The 20512-nt window shown below is 38.7% G+C and overlaps 1 protein-coding gene across 3 annotated transcripts in view; it reads right to left on the bottom strand.

Annotated features, from left to right (window-relative positions):
• Positions 1–796: 796 nt before the first annotated feature.
• The window catches only part of LPCAT1 (lysophosphatidylcholine acyltransferase 1), a 60142-nt gene continuing 40426 nt past the window's right edge, over positions 797–20512 (bottom strand). For 2 of the 3 annotated variants that reach the window (XM_062611017.1, XM_062611015.1), the window contains 5 exons: positions 17493–17618; positions 10857–11010; positions 9870–9968; positions 7553–7691; positions 797–3022 (listed from right to left, as the gene is read on the bottom strand). In XM_062611017.1, coding sequence (XP_062467001.1) covers positions 2838–3022; positions 7553–7691; positions 9870–9968; positions 10857–11010; positions 17493–17618 — 703 coding nt within the window. In that variant the 3' untranslated portion in view covers positions 797–2837. The remainder of the gene's footprint in view (positions 3023–7552; positions 7692–9869; positions 9969–10856; positions 11011–17492; positions 17619–20512) is intronic. The other variant, XM_062611016.1, reaches the window with a different exon arrangement.

Raw genomic sequence — 20512 nt, forward strand, 5'->3', positions numbered from 1 at the left:
AGCTATGAAGTTCACCACAATTAGTAAACATCTCCCTCACCAAAACAAACATGAAACCAAATGAACCTTTTGGTTTTCAGAAGACAGATCCCCAAGTTACACGCACCATACATGCAAATTAGGCACGCTCCTATTTAGCCAACTTCAACCAGCTTTCTTTGCTCTTTTATAGATGAGGACAAAGAATCTCTTCCTCTGGAGCTTTTAAGTTGTCCACGGGATATTAAGCTTAACTTTTTCTTCCTTTCAGATGCGCCTCAGGGAACTATCTTTCATCCCCTGCACTCTGAAATTCCCAAATTCTCAAGCTCACATAACAAAGTTGAAAGATAACTACCTCAGCCAGCCTGAGCCATGTGCCATTAAAAGTCTGCAAGATGCAATATGCCCAGACTACAGTTCATGTGCTTTCCCTTATATACCGGTTTAAATTCATGCTGTATTATCACAGAAAGTAGACCTCAGGATGTATCCCTGTACCCTGGGGTATGCTCAACAAAATAAAGTGTCTCCATCTTAGTTGTCTGTTCTGTTTTTATAGCCTTCAGTGAAGGAAGGCTCCTCACCCCACCTGGAATAACCCATCCTCCCTATTCTAATGAGATGCACTGTAAGGAAATTTTCCTAATGCTTAACTTGCCTTTTAAATAAATAGCCTGTATCTACTATTAACGTGGAGAAAAGGCTGTTCCTATCCTCTCTATAGGAATGTTTTTCATATTTGAAGACTGTTTTCGCATCTTCCATCAGTCTCCTCTCCCTTTCATTAAAGAATATTTCATGATTTCTCTTTGAGTACTTTATGTCCTCCAGAATCTATCCAGCCACTCCCCATCTCTCTCAGGTGCCCCAACATGGACAGGTACTTCATCTGAGGCCTTACCACAACTTGAAAACAGAAATACCACCACACTTCTCACATGTTAACATGAGTTAACAGTGCCCAGTTTGTCATACTCTATACCATCCCTGCCCCAAGATGTTTTATGCAGTAATACCCACTCCCTCCTCTGCTTGTGCAGTTGACTATTCCTACCTAAGTGTAGTTCCTTATATGCCTTATTTTTCCAAACCACTTATCGTATTTCTCATGATCAGTTTTAACTCAAATTTTGTCTGTCAGTCTGCTGCAGCCCTGTCAGCTCAGCATGTGTTACCTGGATAAATCAAAAACTATCACCTCCAAATGAGAACCCACAGACCCCAGAGAATGCATAATTTCCTATGTTTTTTTCCCTCATACCCTTTCTATTAAAGCCAGTTTCAGTTTGGAGACTTGCCACATACAGTTAGGAATGTCTAAGGACACATTCCAATACCCTAATGAGCTTTAAAACAGCTCCTGCTATGTAAAAAAAAAAATAGTAATAAAAGCATTTGGTACAAACAGATTTCCTTCTGCTAAAATTCCTCCCTTCCAAATCTGTATGACTCTAACATGTGGAAGATTCAAATCTCAACAGTTTTCCAGTCACAAAGCCATCATATTTTAGCGCAGCCCTACAAAATTAGTCAGAGAAATGATCTGAAAGTATTTTTGGTTTGTTTGGAAGTAGAGTTGCCATCAAGAGTTATTTTTGTGACAGAGTCCTTCCCACTCCTTGAGGCTTTTGTCACATTTCCCAATCAGCGAAGCTCTGTGGTTTTATAATAATCTGAATTTTTCTCTGAGACCTCCGTTGGTAATTAAGGCAACTGGCTTTACAGAAGGAAAGATAAGAAACATTACTAATATAAGTGGGTTTAGTTTTTGTTGTCGTTTACTTTTGTTTAACCAGTTCTAAACCATTTTAAGCTCATATACTGCATATAACATATATGAAGGTTTCTATAGAGATTTAACTAGCATTTCTTAAGAATGTTCTAAAACTTGTTGGTGGCTTTGCCTTTGAAGTAACTGCAACCTTTTGAAATTTGGGCTGATAACAGCAAAGCTTCCATAATGCATTCCATGCCAAGTTATCTGTGTATACAGGCTTGCCACAAAAGAAACCTGCGATTCCTGATAAATCGAGAGTAACTACGATTGTGTAAATGCCTCCCATTTAAACGCTGGGTGGGCATGACTGGAACCGATTAGAAGAGAAAAGCACAAACAGTTTTGTCATGTATTTGCCAACAGTATGTGGCATGTCAGTTTGGAAAACATTCACATTTAATTGCATATGGAAGATGACAGTAGAAAAGCGTTGGGGTGTGGGATAAGGAACCTTTCCTTTTCATCCTACCGTGGAAGAGACTGAAAAAGAAACAACTCTGTCATTCAACAATAAAAATTAAAAGTAATCCTTAGCAAGTTTTTGCATTATTGTTTCCAAACTGTTCACTGGAACCAAAACAAAGGGCCAAAATATGCTTGCCTTGCTCAAGAGAATAATCCCACTGAAATCAACAAGACTGACTATGCAAAGATGGACAGCAAAGTTTGGCCCCAGATAAACATCCCCGTAACTAGGGAAAACACTAATCACCAAAGTGCACTTAACACCATAGTAGCTACAGTTTCTTTACACATGCACAGTCTCTGCGACACCTGGTACATGAAACTAGCCAATGGAATATAAATAAGTGTGCCGCTTCCTTTTAAATATGAACATTAATAATGAAGCACATTCACATTTTTGCCTTTCAAAGACCTTTTTGGGAAAAAAAAAAATAAAAACACCTTCCCCAAAATAACCTGGAACATGTTGTTAAATATAGCACATATGATCAAAGAACGGTATTAAAGAACTTTCACACACAAAACTGGTATTTGCTGTATAGCTGGAGTGACTTATGAAAATCCCAAGAAAAGACAATCCTCTCACCAGGAGAGGAAGGGAACAGCTGTAGTGTTAATTCAGTTTCTTCTGCAGGGGCTTGTTTCTATCTTCAGTGCTATCAGGGCTGAAGTCAGTACAGATACCATTAGGAACAGAAAGAGATGAAGTCTCCAAGCCACTCTCAGCTCCCATCTGATCAGCATAGAGATAGTCTTCTGCAAAGTGTGGGTGCAATTCAGCAAATCTGTAGAAGTCATCTAAAAAAATACAAATTGTTGTTACACGGAATCAGCTCTTTGAAACAGAAGGGTGCTAAATTTGAATAGTTACACATGTATAATCACATGATCACTTTGGAGAAAAATAGCAGCAGTTAGCATAATGCTATTCCCACAGCCTGTTTTAGTTTCTCAGCAGAAGTTTACCACATCCCCAGAGGCAAGACGCTGCAAAAGGTTATCAAGCCCTCCTAACACACTTCAGAGCAAAGCTTAGCTTGTATGGTGAAGGAGTAAACAGACTCAGATTTGCATTAAAATGCATGAGGAGCACCCCATGTCCTGACATAACATCCCACTGTTCACTGGGGGAAGGGTAGGAGCCTTCCAGCTGAAAAACAACAAACGGCAAGAGCAGTCATTTCTTAAAATCTGGGCAGACTTTTGCAAACATGCCCTTTAATGCTTTGCACTCATAATTCTCTTCAGCCTAACACCAGCTGACCTTGCTGCCTTCCTCGTTCGAGATGACAGCATGTCGAAGTCCTAATATTTTGGAGAATATTACTGTGAGAAGATCATTAATTTGTAACACATTGGGGAAAAAAACCCTCCAATTTTAATGTTGGATACTAAAGAAGACAAAAGAAGAACAAGATCACCTCTTGGGGCAGGGGGAGGAATCCTTAACATCAAGAAATATAATTTTGTGTTAAAAATCAGACATTGAAGCCTTGTCACAACTTGCCCATATGACTGTTTATACAGGCATAATTTGAACACAAGATACGAAGTCACAAGTGGCTATACTTATAATGTAAACTGATACTGGAAAACATTATCACCAACTCAGTCACCTACAGTATATCACTCACAGCCCACTCAAATTCACAGTGAAGAGTTTGTCATCAGGCAATCCATGAATTTCCTAGAGTGCAGCACAGATGCCAGCTGAAGTACCCTTTCAGAGGTGTGAATCGCTGGTACAACTGGGCTGGTGTGGAAGAAGGGAACTACCACAGCTTTCCCTCCCCGAGACCCTTCTCCGTTTCAGATGACATGTTTTCCTCAGTACTCCGAAGGGCGAGGGAATGTCAACTGTCTCACAGGGGCACTCAACTGGTAGGTCAGCCCTGCTTCTGAACTGTTGCAAAGGGAGAAGTGGGGAAAATGAAATAAACAATTCTGCAAATAAAAAAGCATGCATCTTTTATCCATAGTTTATATGGATCTAAAGTATTGGACCCTGTAACTGCAACAAAAGCTGAAGATGTTCAGGCTATGAAAAACAGCATTACCATCTTTGTTGAAAAACCTTTATGTACAAGGCTGATCGATCATGTAAATGATAAAGGCCTTCACAGAAAAAAAACGACTACTTAAATGTTTGAAAATATATACAGCAAAGATTTTTAATGCAAGTTCAACTTTTTTTTTTCTAACTGTAATCCCATAGCAAAGGATGTGATGTATCTGACCTTTTTCAAGAAAGGAAAGTAGAGTGCTCTTTTATATTTAGAATACTCAAAAGTGGTAGTAGTCATTTCTGGTAGAGCTCAGGAAGTAGACATTTTGGGTCTTACTGAAAGAACTCCCGAGGTTATTAAGGAGTATTCATCAAGCCTGTGCATAGCAGAGCCCAAGGAAAAGTGCCTGGATCCCATTTGCCTCATCAGAAATGTGAGACAAGGTGATGGAGGAAGAATGAGCTATTTCAGCATTACTTCTAATCACAGGTCTCATCTTGGAGTCAAGCTTAAAACAATTGTGAAGCATGAGACTGGAGAAAAAGATAACCATAGTCATTTACTTGGGAAAAAGTAATTTTGCTTCCTAACCCTGCTAAAGGGAAAAATACAGAAAGAAAGAAAGACCCCAAAGTGAAGTTCTTTAAGACTCCTATGTTTTTGCATTAAGTATGCATATGTACAGTACAAACTTAAAGAGGTCTGTCTCCTGCCTTTGCAATACCCTCATAATACTTGATGCTCCTGACAGAAGCTCTGTGTTCATGAACCTCCTAGTTTTCGTTCCACCTCAGCCATGTAATTAATGTACACAAACTTAATAGGATAATCCTGTAGATAATACAGGCAAAGGTACTGCATTTTAAAGAACAAACACTTCTTCCTTCTCTCTCCAGTCATCCACAGAGGTATTCACAATACTGCAAATCCCCCTTTTCTTCTTATTACCATCAAGTAAGGCAGACTTTGGAACATTTGCACAGTCACCATTTGTCTATCAAGAACAGGTGGAGAGTATCCTAGAATTTGCAATGCCAACCTACAGAACCTATTCAAATTCTCCAGAAGCATATTTTAAGACTGAGAAATCATGCCTGTTTCCAGGTCACACTGAGCACAGCAGCTCTGGAATAAAGGTGTATCTAAGCAAGTAAGCAAACAGCACACTGCTTTAGAGAACTGATACACAGATCTTTTGACAACTAGTGTATTTTTAAAGATGTGACAAAAATCCAGACTTCTAACAATTCCAATCCAAGATTATCAGGCTAATTATACAATCTTGATTTTGCTGTTGGTCATTCTGTTTACCTGGACTTTTCCTTTGGGATGAGATCTCTGGCTTCAAGGACTCTGCTATATGTCCAGCAACTTAGGTTTGCTACTTTGGATTTTTTTGCTGTTGTTGTTGTTCTTACAAGGAAAACTGAAGACTTAATATTCCTGCTTCACACTCCAACACACTAGAAAGAAGGAGCTTGTAAACAGAACCCTCTGCCATATGTGTCCAAAGTAACGTCAGTACTCTTTTACCAGATACAAAGTTCTGATTTCTTAGAACTTGGCTGAATAATGCCTTCAGAAAAGGCGTAGTCTGAAAGTTTTCCACCTCTCCCTTCTCAGCATTTAAGTGCAAAAAACCGAGTAAGTGGAGTCATATGCTTAGGAAAGGCAAGAGACTGGTTATTTATGGCAGGAATTTTGAAGGAAGAAATGCAATACCAAAAGTTTACTTTCATCTTCTAATTCTCTACCACAATAAACTAGACATTTATTCTCCCTATTAAGCTTTCATATATGTTAGAATCTCAGTGCAATGCTTGTAGTGTACAATGAGCATTTCTATAAGAAAAAGATCCAAGCAAAGTTTCAAAGAACTTATGTGACTACCATCATACTTTGTGTAGCCTCGCAGGAGACTACTCTCAACTACAGGAAATAAAACAGTGAAAATGAGAGTTAAGCACTACAATGTCCACTGCTGTGTCTCAGTGGTCCAGATTTTATTGTGACGTGAACACACCATGATCACGTAGGGAAAAGGGCAGACTTAAATGCAACTAAGTACTATTAAAGGTGAATATTCAATTACAAATTCTTTGCTAACTCACATGAACCGGCCTGAGTTCACCTGTACACTATTTCAAATTTAGCTATTCTCAAACAATGGAGCGTGCCAGAATTAGTATTCTGCTAGGCTTACCACCTTAAGATTCTGTGCTGGTATTTTTGAATATGGGGGAAGAGTTGAGTCACTGCTCAAATGAGTTCAGGGACAAGGAGCAACAGAGATAGGCAGGAAAAAGGCAATAGCATAGGATGCACCAGGAAATGCTGGGGACATGGCAGATCAGAGGTACAAAAAGGAGAGGGGTAGTATGCAGGAATCAAGGAGGCAAGACACAGCAGTCAGGAAATAGGGGAGGGCAGTGTCCATGATACTCATTCCAATAATTAAAGTAGTTCTGTAGTTGAAGATTTACATATATATTGCATGACTGAAACATAGAAATTATTAATGTAGGATTTACCAGCATTCATACCTTAATTTGTAAGATTTTTACAAATTAAACACATCCTGATTATCCTGAAGGAAAGCCACTAGGACATGGCATGTCATAAGCACTTCTATTGGAGATTTGTGTTATGTTGGCTATCAACAACTCAGTTCATACTTAAATGATGTAACTAAATTTAGAACCTTACTGCATAAACGATGAATAATCTGAAGTAACACTCAAGTACTTTAATTCACAGCATAATCTATTCACCCAGATCTCACCATTTTTAAATGCAACTTTCTCGCCTCTGTCTCACCGGCATTACAGGCTATACATATTGAGCAGCCTGGTTAATAGCCCCGTTTTGCCCCCACATACACTTGTGTCTTATTTTCAAACAGGCTGAGAAATGATTATAGGAGCAGAAAGTATTATATCACTCTACATTCTGTAAGGGCAGAAATAGTGGGGAACAGATAAAAGAGACAAAGCAACAGGACAGAGCCAAGAGAGATTTCTTAAAGACATATATTCACATACCTAGAAGTCACAGAATAGAACATTCTGAAAGAGATCGAGGTATTGCCTGACTTAATGTGTAAGGAAAACCTCTGAAAATATGCAAGCATCACATCTGATAAAGGGGAAACTCAATTTTTTCCAATGTAAATTTACTTTGTTTGCAGTGCTTTTATCATTATTAAAGTCAACAAGTCAACTAAAAATGGTAAAGTTTAGTACAATTGACTGGTTTGTGTATCTACATGAGTTCAGACAACTTTGGCATTTTGCGATAGCTCATATCCACCTAAAATACTCACCATAAGTAATCTTTCCCTTTTCTTCTTCATCTACAGCTTTAAAAAGATGCGTAACATTAATCTGTGACACACCCATGGCAGTCTTCAGAATATAGGCTAAATCCTCTTCTGTTATAGTTCCATTTTCTGACTGGTACATCTATGAATCAAGACAACAAGATAAATCACTGCATAACTGAATGCTAACTTCTATAAACAGCACCACGTAACTAAGTAGTTATGCAAAATTAAAGCTTGGTACTGGAAATTCTAGTCACTCTCACATTCAAGTGACCTATTAAGGATTTCTGATTAGTCTGGGTAAAAGATAGCATTGATTATTAGTTCACTTGTGTATTCTTAAAAAGCAAAGCTTGCTATGTTCAGAAAAAAACCCCTATGTTTACATGCATAACCACCGGAATTTCAGCAGTATTCAGAGACAAGACAGTTTAACACTAACATGTTTTGCAGATGTGTAAATGAATAATTATTAGTCCACTGACTTATGTGTCTGAACTCCAAGAGAGTCAGGAGATACATGTAAAACATTACGCTTTATCACTGAAAACAAATGACAAAGTGCTTTTCAAGAAATTGCACATGGCAGAGGACAGCACTTGTACCAAGCCGCACATTTATGAACTGGCTAGATCCTTCACTGGCTCCCAATAAACTGTGTGAATATCTCACTGTACACAAACCCAGGACAGGGGACAAGATTAAAAAAACCCCTCTCTTTCCATTTTTTCTAGAACACTGTGAGCAAAATTTCCTCAGCTCAATACTGTTTTTGACCCTTCCACTCATCACTAATAGGATAAAGTGTGCCATATCTGCTTCCTCTTGCTGAGCGCTTCACCTTTTTAATACATGCATAGAACTTCTTTGCAGTTCTACAGTTAACTTTATATTTTACTTTTATAAGTAAATTTTATACTTTTGAGGGAGCTCAAAATTATGTATTATAAACTGTTCTATTAAATTTAGGTGCTTCCAAAGGAAAATAACTGTCCAATCTGAGCTTTTTTTCCCCTGAAATGGTAAAGTACATTGCACATTATGCATGATGACAGCTAAATCTTACTGAAATACTGTCCAAAAGCCACCTTCAAGTTTACTTTAGTCTTGTTCATTTTAATATAAAGACACAGAGTTGACCAAACAGCACCTGAGCATTTCTGTATGCCATTATATAGATCAAATGGAGTAAGGACAGAGACCTTTCTGCTTTTCCCTCAGAAGCAGCAGTAGGTTAACAGCTATTAGAGGCAGATTTTCCCAAATGTCTGTATGAACTAAATATTTTTGTTCCTTCCTCCTTTGTCAATCTTTTTTGATATTGACAAAAGGGTAAGAATGATAGATCTGGACACTAAACATTCACGGGAGCCTCATATCTTTAACAAAACATAATTAAGAGAATAATACACTTATGCTGAAGACCTTGAAAACATCTACTCAGAAAATAAGGCTGCCAAGTAGAACCATGCAAGTGAATGTTCTCAATTCCATTCACTAATGAAGACAGCATCAAGATTTAGCACTTTTCAGTTTTAACAACATTAAAGGCACTAAAGAGTTCAAGGCAAAGGGAAAAAATGATGCAGGACGCAGCAGTTTGCATGCTGAAACAGAAATATTAAAGGAATTAACAAACAATAATTCAAGGTGTCAGACAAACCCACAGGAATGGCAAGCATTAAAGTATTGCTGCTGTCACTTTCCCAAAAAGCCTGCATTAACCATCTATGCTGATGCTATGACAAACCACTGAGGACAGAAGAACAAGATCAGGAGCACTTTTGGGAGGCATAAAGTCTGGGCAGAGACTGCAGGACTAACATAGAAGCATGGTTAAGCCTAAGAGGGAAGAAAATCTTAACAAGAAGATAAAAGGGGGTAAAAATAAAGCAAAGCAAAACAAAACAAAGCAAAACCAGAACTCTATTAAGATGTACGAAAAGTTTTTACTAACTTGAAAAATGAAATTTGATTGAAACATTATAAAAAGTAGTAAGCACAACTCATTGGCCTTTAGTTTAGAGGAATAAATACAAAGGACTTCAGATTTTCAGCATGTTTCAATGTGCTGAGAAAGGATTCTACCAGAGGTCCACAGGGAGCAACTTCAAACTGCAGACTTCCATAATTCTACATAAACTTGCAGTGCATTCCCTCTGAACATGAACTCTTAATCTAATTTTCCATTACTGTTATTTTAAAATGTAATTAAGTATTAAAAGAGCATGTGAAACGAGCTTCTCTTAAGTCTAATGGCAGTATTAATAACTTCTAAAGGTAAGTAAACTACACAGAGGCTGAAAACGCTGCTTACCTGAAATGCCAACTGAATTGTTTCCAGAGTTTTGGATGGCTTGCAGACAACTGACAGAGCAATAACAAATTCCCGAATGTCAATTATGCCTTCTTCATTCTGTGAAGGAAAACCTCACCTCAAAATACTGCAGTTTGTCTGAATGTTCATAAATAACCAACAGTTAACAAAGATGCAGAATATTCAGAAAGATCATTTACAGTTACATATGCCACCGCAAAGAAGCCTCACTGAAATGGAATTATATGTCAGGGCAAGACCTTAGGTCACCAAAGCTCTGCAGAACCTTTTCAGAGTCTCAGTCAGAAGTGATAAATCTTTTTGGAAGACAGTGCTGCTACTGTCACCCTTCATTTGCATATTTAAGATTTTTACATTAAACCATCTGAATTACCAGGTAGAAATTAAAAATGGAGAACCACAACGCAAGGTAGCCTAATTTAATCCCTGAACACATGACATCTGTTCTTCGGTCTAAGAGAGAACCCTGTGCACATATCCATCTCCTGCTCCAATCAGCACCTCATCCAGATAAAGATAATAGTCGTTTCCCTATTCTGACTGACTGCCTGATGAATGAAGAACTGGCTCATCTGCCAAGTTCCTAGGTCCTTCAGGTTTCAGACACCCTAGAAGAACAAATGATTTATTTACAAGGTTAAGTAAAATAACAGCTAATAGGCACTGCATTCAGTTGCAACAAGCAGCAGCAAAGATTTCTTCCTCTTCATATTTTGCATTTAAAAAGAAAATCAGTTTTGTCCAGCTGATGCTTCTTTTAACTTCTACCTCAGTGAATCCTTTATTTACTTGGTAACAGGTGCTCTTACTTTGCTGGCAATGGAATGCAGTAGGCAAATAATGTGGCAAAGTGCTCAAAAGATCCAGCCCAAATCAAACCTCTATGAACTCAACTGGAACTGAATTAGGCTAAAGTAAAGTTTACTTTTAAGTAGTAGAATTTTTAAACATGATGTTGCTTCTTACCTCATCAAAAAGTGCAAACATACTTTCTAGTGTCTGTGAAACTGGAAATTCCAAGTATGCTGAAAATTCTTTAAGATCAATCTTTTCTTTTTTCATTTTCATGGCACTTGCAGCATATTTATCAAGATCATCTTCAAGTGTTTCTGGCTTCAGCCTAGAAAGAGTATTATTTTTGCACATTTTAAAAATAAACCCGATTTTAACAATACAAAATTCAATATACCAAGTGAAATAGTGGATGATATTGCTGTAAAACATTACAAAATCTAGAATCATAATTACTAAGCAACATGATAAAATAATGTATTAGTAATGTAATTTTAAGGCTACAATTAGCTCTTAAACTGTATCAGAAATTACTGCAAGGTTTTAGGAACTCTAGTCTTAAACTTGTGCTCTTCATTCTACCTTGGTAACTGCTATTCTACCTTGATTACTGCTTGTAAGCTGTTCAACATGGACAAGAAACACCACCATTATTAGAACTAGCTAATAAATATCAGGCATGATGTGGGTGGGATTTAGGTCACCTGAATATGGCTGTATTATAGGACAGTAACATAAACCAATTAAGCTTCCAAATTTACTAATGTCTCTGAACAGGAAGGACCTGATGCATCTTGCCTACAATAAATCAGGGATTACATAATAGAGATTATATGGCTAATCCTATTTGCCAGTCCCCGTTCTTCACATTCAGTCTGGAGCTGGACACCATTATGAGCTGACCCAAACAAAGTTATAGCAGTTTATATAGCTACAGAAATTTCCCCAGTGCTTCTGATTACAAAACCAGATTCTGACTGATGAGTGAATGAATGGCAGAGATCTACTGCATGGTACTGCAGCATGGTTGCTGGTTCTTTTTGTTTGGTTTTTTTTTTGCCATCTTCCCCACCCTCAATTCAAGCTTCCTGTTTCTGTTCTGTGAAATGAAGTCTTACTACGAATATGATATATGGTTCTCTTAGTACGTGGGGAAAAGGAAATTCCCTCCCTACTACAGCAGCGATGAAATCTTGACTAGCAGGTTTCCTCTGAACTGATTTAGAGGACATCCAAGCATTCCAGTCTGAAGACAAAAGAGACCAATATATTCTTTTGCAGTATTATTCTGCAGTTGCCTGATTTGCTGTTTGCTGCTGCAGACAAGGAAAAGCAGTTATTTACAGAACTCATAAGCTCACTCCAGAACTGTTACCAGACTGCAGATGGGACTCATCAGCAGCTTCCTCTCAATGACAAGAATGAATAAAATACTTAATATCAGCATTCTCAGGAGCTTCTGAGAAAAGATAAGAGCATTTCTGATAGGAAGATTATCTGATACATCAGCCCCAGACCATGATCACTTCTTGAAATGAGCCTTCCTAAAAATTACTGCTTTTAAGCAAAAACACAACTACCATGCTTTCTGCCATTACTTAAATGACATGTCAAAGTTTACTAACTAAACAATGCGAAGCACAGTAATTCTAAATTATAAGAGCCAAACATGCAAGAATTCTTCCAGAGACCCATGGTCCCTACAGAATATTCATATGTTCTCCATCCTGGCATTAAAGCACCTATCTTAAGTTTTGGTCCCTAGACAGTATAAAAAGAGCAGCAGAATACTCCTCTGCAGAAATTCATTTTCCATGATCAGGCAGAGAAGCAGCAGGAACAATGACAAAGAAAACCATGGAGGCTTCAAGATGCACGAACAACCCAGCTTCCCACATGCAAGGTTACATTTAAGAAGTCTCCACAGATAATACAACCCCACTGTAGTAGCCGAAATGGATTGTAACTGTATCATAGAATCATAGAATAGTTAGGGTTGGAAAGGACCTTTAGATCATCTAGTTCCAACCCCCCTGCCATGGGCAGGGACACCTCACGCTAAATCATATCACCAAAGGCCTCATCCAACCTGGTCTTCAACACTGCCAAGGATGGAGCATTCACAACCCCCCTGGGCAACCTATTCCAGTGCCTCACCATCCTAACAGGAAAGAATTTCCTCCTTATATCCAGTCTAAACTTCCCCTGTTTAAGTTTTAACCCGTTACCCCTTGTCCTTTCACTACAGTCTCTAATGAAAAGTCCCTCCCAGCATCCCTATAAGCCCCCTTCAGATACTGGAAGGCTGCTATGAGGTCTCCATGCAACCTTCTCTTCTCCAGGCTGAACAGCCCCAACTTTCTCAGCCTGTCTTCATACGGGAGGTGCTCCAGTCCCCTGATCATCCTCATGGCCCTTCTCTGGACTTGCTCCAACAGTTCCATGTCCTTTTTATGTTGAGGACACCAGAACTGCACACAATACTCCAGGTGAGGTCTCACAAGAGCAGAGTAAAGGGGCAGGATCACCTCCTTCGACCTGCTGGTCACGCTCCTTTTGATGCGGCCCAGGATACGGTTGGCTTTCTGGGCTGCAAGCACACACTGCCTGCTCATGTGCAGTTTCTCATCAACCAACACCCCCAAGTCCTTCTCCACAGGGCTGCTCTGAATCTCTTCTCTGCCCCATCTGTAGCCTGGCATTGCTCTGACCTAGGTGTAGGACCTTGCACTTGCCATGGTTAAACTTCATGAGGTTGGCACCAGCCCACCTCACGAGTGTGTCGAGGTCCCTCTGGATGGCATTCCTTCCCTCCAGCGTATCAACCGAACCACACAGCTTGGTGTCATCGGCAAACTTGCTGGGGGCGCACTCAATCCCACTGTCCATGTCAGCGACAAAGATGTTGAACGACACTGGTCCAAACACCGATCCCTGAGGGACACCACTCGTTACTGGTCTCCAACTGGACATTGAGCCATTGACCACAACTCTTTGTGTGCAGCCATCCAGCCAGTTCTTTATCCACTGAGTGGTCCATCCATCAAATTGATGTCTCTCCAATTTAGAGACAAGGATGTCATGTGGGACAGTGTCGAACGCTTTACACAAGTCCAGGTAGGTGACATCAACTGCTCTACCCCTGTCCATCAGTTCTGTATGGATGTAGGATGAAGACAGCTGGCAACTGAATCCTCCCTTAAGATAAGCCACTAGTGACATAGAATATGCAGGCTAACATCTGTCTCTAAATCAGAGACATTTGATTTGCAATGAATTGACTCAAAATTCATCTTCTAGTACTGAGGGAGTACTTGTTTTATGAGGTAGTATTTGAGACTTGTGAAATGATCTCTTCACCAGCCAATTAAGTCTGAAAAGCTAAAGTCTGAAGGCGAAAACTTGCACAAAAAGTAGCATGGCTTACCATGAATCTTACAGACATATCTTGTGGTTTGCGTTTCGTCAATATAGAAAAAGAGATGCGAGACAATCTCAAGAGTCAGTGGATCAGTGAGACAGACTTACTGCTTCAGCTTGAGTATGACTGCATTGTACATCTGGTAATCCAAAGTGGGCTAACTTCCTTCTAGCCCTTTCAGAATCGGAAAGTAATTGATGTCTGGATGACCATGACCTACTGAACATCTTCCTAAGCCAAATGTCCCAAATCCCACAGTAGGTTCTGAACCAATCTGTGAAATAGTTTTGAGTGTCTCAATGCCTTTAAAATTGTTACTTTTAGTCCAATAGAGACTATAAAAGCTAGAAAGCCAACAGAGATGCCTTTGCTCATGAAATCATGCTCCTTTGCCTAATGGCTTCCATGCAGCATCTAGGCTTTACAATACATAACATTATTTGCTGCTGTGGCGTTTGGCTTCATTTTTTAGGCCAATGTGCACTAGAGAGAACCAAAGGTCATTCTGAGTCCCTGAAGATGGAAAGCACATTTTTCAAGATTAACAGCTCTAAATCCTTTACAGCAGACTTCACAAGGAAAACCAGATCCCTGAAGGTAGGGTATTTTCAGCATAATTGCCACTATTTTTAGCCAGTGAGATGTCTTACCTCCTTAAAGCTAGTTTTAGCTGCATTTGACTATTTGAAAACAAACTCCTTTCTTGCACGCTGAGAACCTGCCAAAAACCTTCTAGTGTCTCTCAGAGCTGGAAGTTGCATAAGAACAGCTGGATCCTGTAGCTAGTAACTGTAAGCTGCAAGCTCAGAGAAAGATGCCCTAAGCCAGAAAAGCACAATACATTCAGTTCTACGTATGCTGGTGCAGTTCCATGCTACTTCTTGTCATAGTGGAGAAAGGATACTGAACAGCTGCAAAACTGACCTTCCAAATACTCTGGAAAACCCTGCCTTGATCCACAGGGCAGGGACTATCATGGTTGGTATTTGCTATGTTACATCTGATCTGTGATCACCTCCTGTAATGGACAGTATTGATCTGATCATGAATACAAATGGACAACATCCTCCAGAGGCTTACTCTTGTTACAGATCTCTGAACACTCAGGCTCAAGAAAGCAAAGGAAGTAATTAAAGATCCAAAAAGAACTCCAAAATAAATTGCTGCCCATTGTTAAAGACAGAGATGAGACCTAATTATACTGTATTAACATTTTCTGAATGAGAAGATATCTGAAGAAGTCTTTCATAAGATGCAAAGTCCAAACAAGCTTCAATGTCTCAAACATGGCAATAGATCCAGTCAAAGTAGATGACTGCTTTAAACAATGGCGTAATTAACTGTGGAATAAACAATCAAATGAAGCAGAATATTTACAATGTATAAAAGCTACAATAAAGACTACATACAGCATAGTGATCAGCATATTATTCAGACACAGATTACCAGGCTCAACAGAAGCATAAGTGCCTGAGGACTAACAAACGCAGAATCTGAGAATATGAGACAATGATCAATTGATCTCATCGGTACAGCAGTCATTTTACCACAGGGCTCAGCAGGAGACAGATGAGTTTCAGCCAGCTGTGACCCAGCAGCTGTACAGCTGTGTTAACAGAGCCCAAGAACTTAATTAGATGAAGCATGAGAACTTGCTGCTGTGGCTGCATGGCTTCTGGATTGGACCCCATCCAGCTGAGCACAAAGCAAGCAAATTTTACAGACAATGTTAATGAATTCTGTAGATACACAATGTGAATAGAAATAACTATCCAATATAGCAAACTGAGGTATAACTTGATTCCAAAGAACCTAAAACAAAAACAAGTCTGGATTTGCCTTACTATAAACTCTTGCATTTAAAACTGGATGTTACCTTGAAGGTACATTATTGCTTAAAACCAAGTATTAAGACTAGATGCAAAATCCATTTGATAAAATGTATTGTTTCAGTTATTTAGGGATGTGAATGGATGATCTTAATGCCTCCCTGGCCTCAAAACCTTTGAAGAGGCAGCAAAATGACTGCATCACCATCAAACATGCATCAGAAATGAAGTCATATTACAATCTTCACCTAATCATGCCCTTTTACTGGCACATACTCAAATCAAGACAAGGTACTGTTTTATCAATGGTCAATTACTCAAACCAGACAGAGAAATTTTGGGTTGTGGGAAACCTCACTCACAAACGCACGCAATATTTTTGGAGGCCAAAACAAAAACCCAGAAAAGCATAATTTGAAAGAACAGCTTTAAATTGAGCAAACAGAAGCCAGACAATTTAATGAGAGGATTAAACTGAATCCCAGGATTACCGACTGCCTAAGAGACAGGGGTGTTTGGGTTGTTTGTTACTTTTTTTTTTGTTTGCTTTTTTTCTTAGTACTGTAAATTCAGAGCCTTTGGAACAAAGCAAGAATCTTTGCTTTCCCTTAGAATTTTCTCCTATTCTACCGAAAGTCCTATCAGATGAAGGTCCTGACAGCAAATTACAATATGCTTGTCACCTGAATGATTAATAAATGCTGTCCTACATTATTTTCTCCAATAGATATCTCTTCTTTTTTTTTTCCATTTACGTACACAGGATGGAAAATGAAAGACAAATTAATAAAAGGAAATAAAGTACAGAATGGAACCATGAAACTGCACTCGCTACTTTCAGGTGAGGAGAAAAAAAAAATGGAAAAGGGTGTTTGTATATTAAAGCGGTTAATAGGATGAGGCTGTAAATTCAGTCAGTGGAGAAACAGGAGAAAAGCTGGAAAACAGCAATCTACTATTTGGCTTTTCACTCTTTGTTGAGCCTTTTCTGAAAGGTAAAGCCAGAGGGAACTGACACCGAGAAGAGAGGAACCACACTGCACACACTAACCTACAGTTTCATTAGAAAGTCCATTTAGCAGTAATCTACTCAAAAGATCAACCACTGCTTTGTGCTTCTTGAGAATGGGTGACCCCTCTGCCCTCACTATTATAACGTTACTCCACTCACAAGACTTGTATGGCACCACTGCTCTCTTTTCATTGTGTCACAGGGAAGGGCAACTGACTTAACTATATCAAATATCAGGAATCCCACAGTATTCTAGACACTCTTCAGGAAGTGTCTTTGATATTTGCTCAGGAATGAACACTTCAGACACACTCTGCTCACTTGAAAGAGTGTGGAAATAAAATGTTATGACCTATGCTACTCACGAGGATCTAGGGGTGGCGCTCGTAAGTGGAGATCAATATCAGTTTAATTTTGCATTAGTGTTTCCCTGATTGTAACAGAAAAACATTCCATATACATCCATAATGCAGTATTGTTAAATGAAGGGAAAAACTATATAAACATAGATATATAGCATCTTACATATAAATATCGTATATGCTCACCCAAGGCTTCTTACAAGTTTTGCAAATTCTAAAAGACACGTGTCCGAAGGCAGACGAAGTTGTCCTTCAGCCAAAGCTAACTGACAGTCTTCAAATGTATAGTCTGTCACTGAAACTCCCAACGCCCTTGAACAAACCAAAGAAACACAGTAAGCAGGATAAGCTGAGAAAACCGAGTAGAATCATTACTTACTTAAGCAAGAAATCCTGTAATAATTATGCTCTTTATTCTGAAGAACCATAATGAAGAGCCCATAAAAGAAGGTTCACATACAAAGAATGAAATATGGTAATCTAGGCATTACAGGACATCTATTTTTGCTTTACAAATACATGAAAATATAAAAGAACACAAGGGAAAATATAGGCAAAGACTTTCAGTTTCCTTAATATTTTCATAGAAGTGAATAACAAGGGTTTCAAAATTACACATCTAGAACAAAAAATACATATTTACTAATAAATATTTATATTAATACTACATTAACATTAATAAATCAATAATCACCTGAGCAGAACAACTATCCCCTTCAGGTAATACTGAAATTACACAATAGGCAAAATTTCTCTATAAAGAGTGGCTAGAACATAAAGTATAAAAGCAAGTAACTTCCAAGGAAACACAAGTTATTTTTAACTGTATGACATAAGAAGGGTAGAAGAAAAAAAAACAAACTCCCAAGCTTCCATATGCCAAACAAGTATTCATTTTTCCTTTTCTTCTAACTTGATGCTCTTTATTAAGCATCACCAGCTTAATAGCAGCACCAACAAGCAGTCTAATGAAGCCTTCACAACTTTTCTTGATTTACCTTTATTCTTTTTATCTACAGGTTTTCTACCTTACTACAACCACCTTCTTCCATCTCTGAAGTTACTATACAGTAATGGCAAGATTGATACAAAATCCTAAATGCCATATTCGTTTTGGCTTTGACAAAAATTCTGCATTGAATTTTACACTTTATTATGTACATTTTGACCTGTAATGGCAGTTACCTCTCATGCAATAACCACTTAATTTATGTTAAGTAGCCTCTTTCCCAGAATCTTATTATAAGGCCTTTGAATGTCAATGTTAACAACATAAGCCAGTTCTCTTTTATCCACTGACTAATTGTCAAATTTCAGGAATTCTAATATATATTAAAACATGAACTTAACATTAAAGCTACTGATTAGGGTTTCTCTCTTTAAGGCTGAGAAAGTCAAATATTCAGGAAGAACAGCTCACTAATACACATGCAAGCCCCAAAGTACCAAATACGTTAAATAATTAGATCACATAACTGCAGAGTCATAGAATGGTTTGAGTTGGAAGGGACCTTAAAGATCACCTGGTTTCAACCCCCTACCAAGGGCAGGGACACCTTTCACTAGACCAGATTGCTCAAAGTCATGTCCAACCTGGCCTTGAACACTGTCACAGCTATTTTTCTTTAAGCTAGTTATGAATAAACCAAGGACATACAGCATAGTGATTTTGGATGAACAGCTTCTCCCTTGCAAGAAGAAACAACAAACAGAAAGGAACAAACAGAAAAAACCAAAAAGATAGGGGTACATAGGAAAGGCATCTTAAAATCCTGAAGACTGCTGAAGGCTAGATCACCTCATACAGGTGATTGTAAGCAATTAAAGTCAGTTCCTTCAAATTTTTCACTTCTTTATCTGTTCCTATTTCATTATTCTAGTCGTTCTAACAGTGTTCTAGTAATAGCTGTGAATCAGTAAACCAACTTAATGGAATGGACAAGATATTCTTGTGATGCCAATTTATGGTTAGCATAGTAATGAATGTTGCATAAACATGTTGTGGTTTAAACCCAGCATCACACCCTCTACTTTGCCCCCCTCCAGGGTGGAATGGAGGGATGGGAAGGAGAATCAGAAGAATGCAAAATCAATGGGTTGAATAACTAAAGAACAGCTTAATAACTCAAGTAAAATATAGTGATGATAGAAAGAATACCAACAATAACAACAATGGTGACAATACAAAACAACAAGAGAACAAATGAAAGCTCAGAAAATACAATTGCTCACCACCCATTAACTGATACCCAGCCCAACCTGAGCAGCAATCTGGGCCTTCCAGGTAACTCCCCCGACTTTATATACTGGGCATGACGTGCTGTGGTACGGAATACCCCTTTGGCTAGTTTTGGTCAGGTGTCCTGTCTGTGCTCCCTCCTGGCTTCTTGTCTCCCTCCTCACTGGCAGAGCATGAGACTGAAAAGTCCTTCATCAGGGTAAGCACTGCTTAGCAACAACTAAAACATCGGTGTGTTATCAGCATTGCTCTCAAGCTAAAGCCAAGACAGAGCCCTGCACCAGCTACTAGGAAGAAAAACAACTGTTACAGCTGAAACCAGAATAAAAATCCAGATGAACTCCCACATGCTGCAGGGATTTAAATCCAAGTTCAACCTGACTTAGAGATCAAGTATTGCAGGTCTTGTCAATTATTATGTAATAGGCTATTCAATATAGTTTTGTATCATACGATATGACATCATTGATTTTGTGTTGTATACTACTAACTTTCTTTGGAAAAAGGGGTGGATGAAACAAGAAGCATCTATCCTGCCAGTTAAGAATATTTCCTAGTCCCTTCTTTTGTACTCTGTGTGGACTAGATCATCCTTATAAATTTCCCTGTAAACTGCCAGTGAAGTAGCTGAATTCCTAGGGCAGCAAGGACACACTATAAGGTCTTCCATCCACAGTGGCTTAAAGAATGTGGTAACAACTAAAGATCTTGCCCAGTCAGGCACAGTACGCTAGACTTCATCAGATTTTAAGGCATAGCACACAACAGAAATACAGGAACCTAATGGTGATCAGCTGAAGCCTAAGGCAACTACAGAGAAAAGGGGAAACTGGCTAAAAATAAGTTAAAAGCAGAAACTGAAAGGATAAAGTGCTCATTTGTGGTACAAAAGGGGAAGTGACAAGACACTTAAAAAGAGATCCTGAAAAGGGAAAAAAAAAAAAAATCCAGGAAGACTCAGCAGCTG

The sequence above is a fragment of the Pezoporus occidentalis genome, unplaced genomic scaffold (assembly GCF_034315485.1).
Source record: "Pezoporus occidentalis ecotype Australia unplaced genomic scaffold, CSIRO_AGI_Poc_V1 ctg15, whole genome shotgun sequence".
In the NCBI taxonomy this organism is placed as follows: Eukaryota; Metazoa; Chordata; class Aves; order Psittaciformes; family Psittacidae; genus Pezoporus; species Pezoporus occidentalis.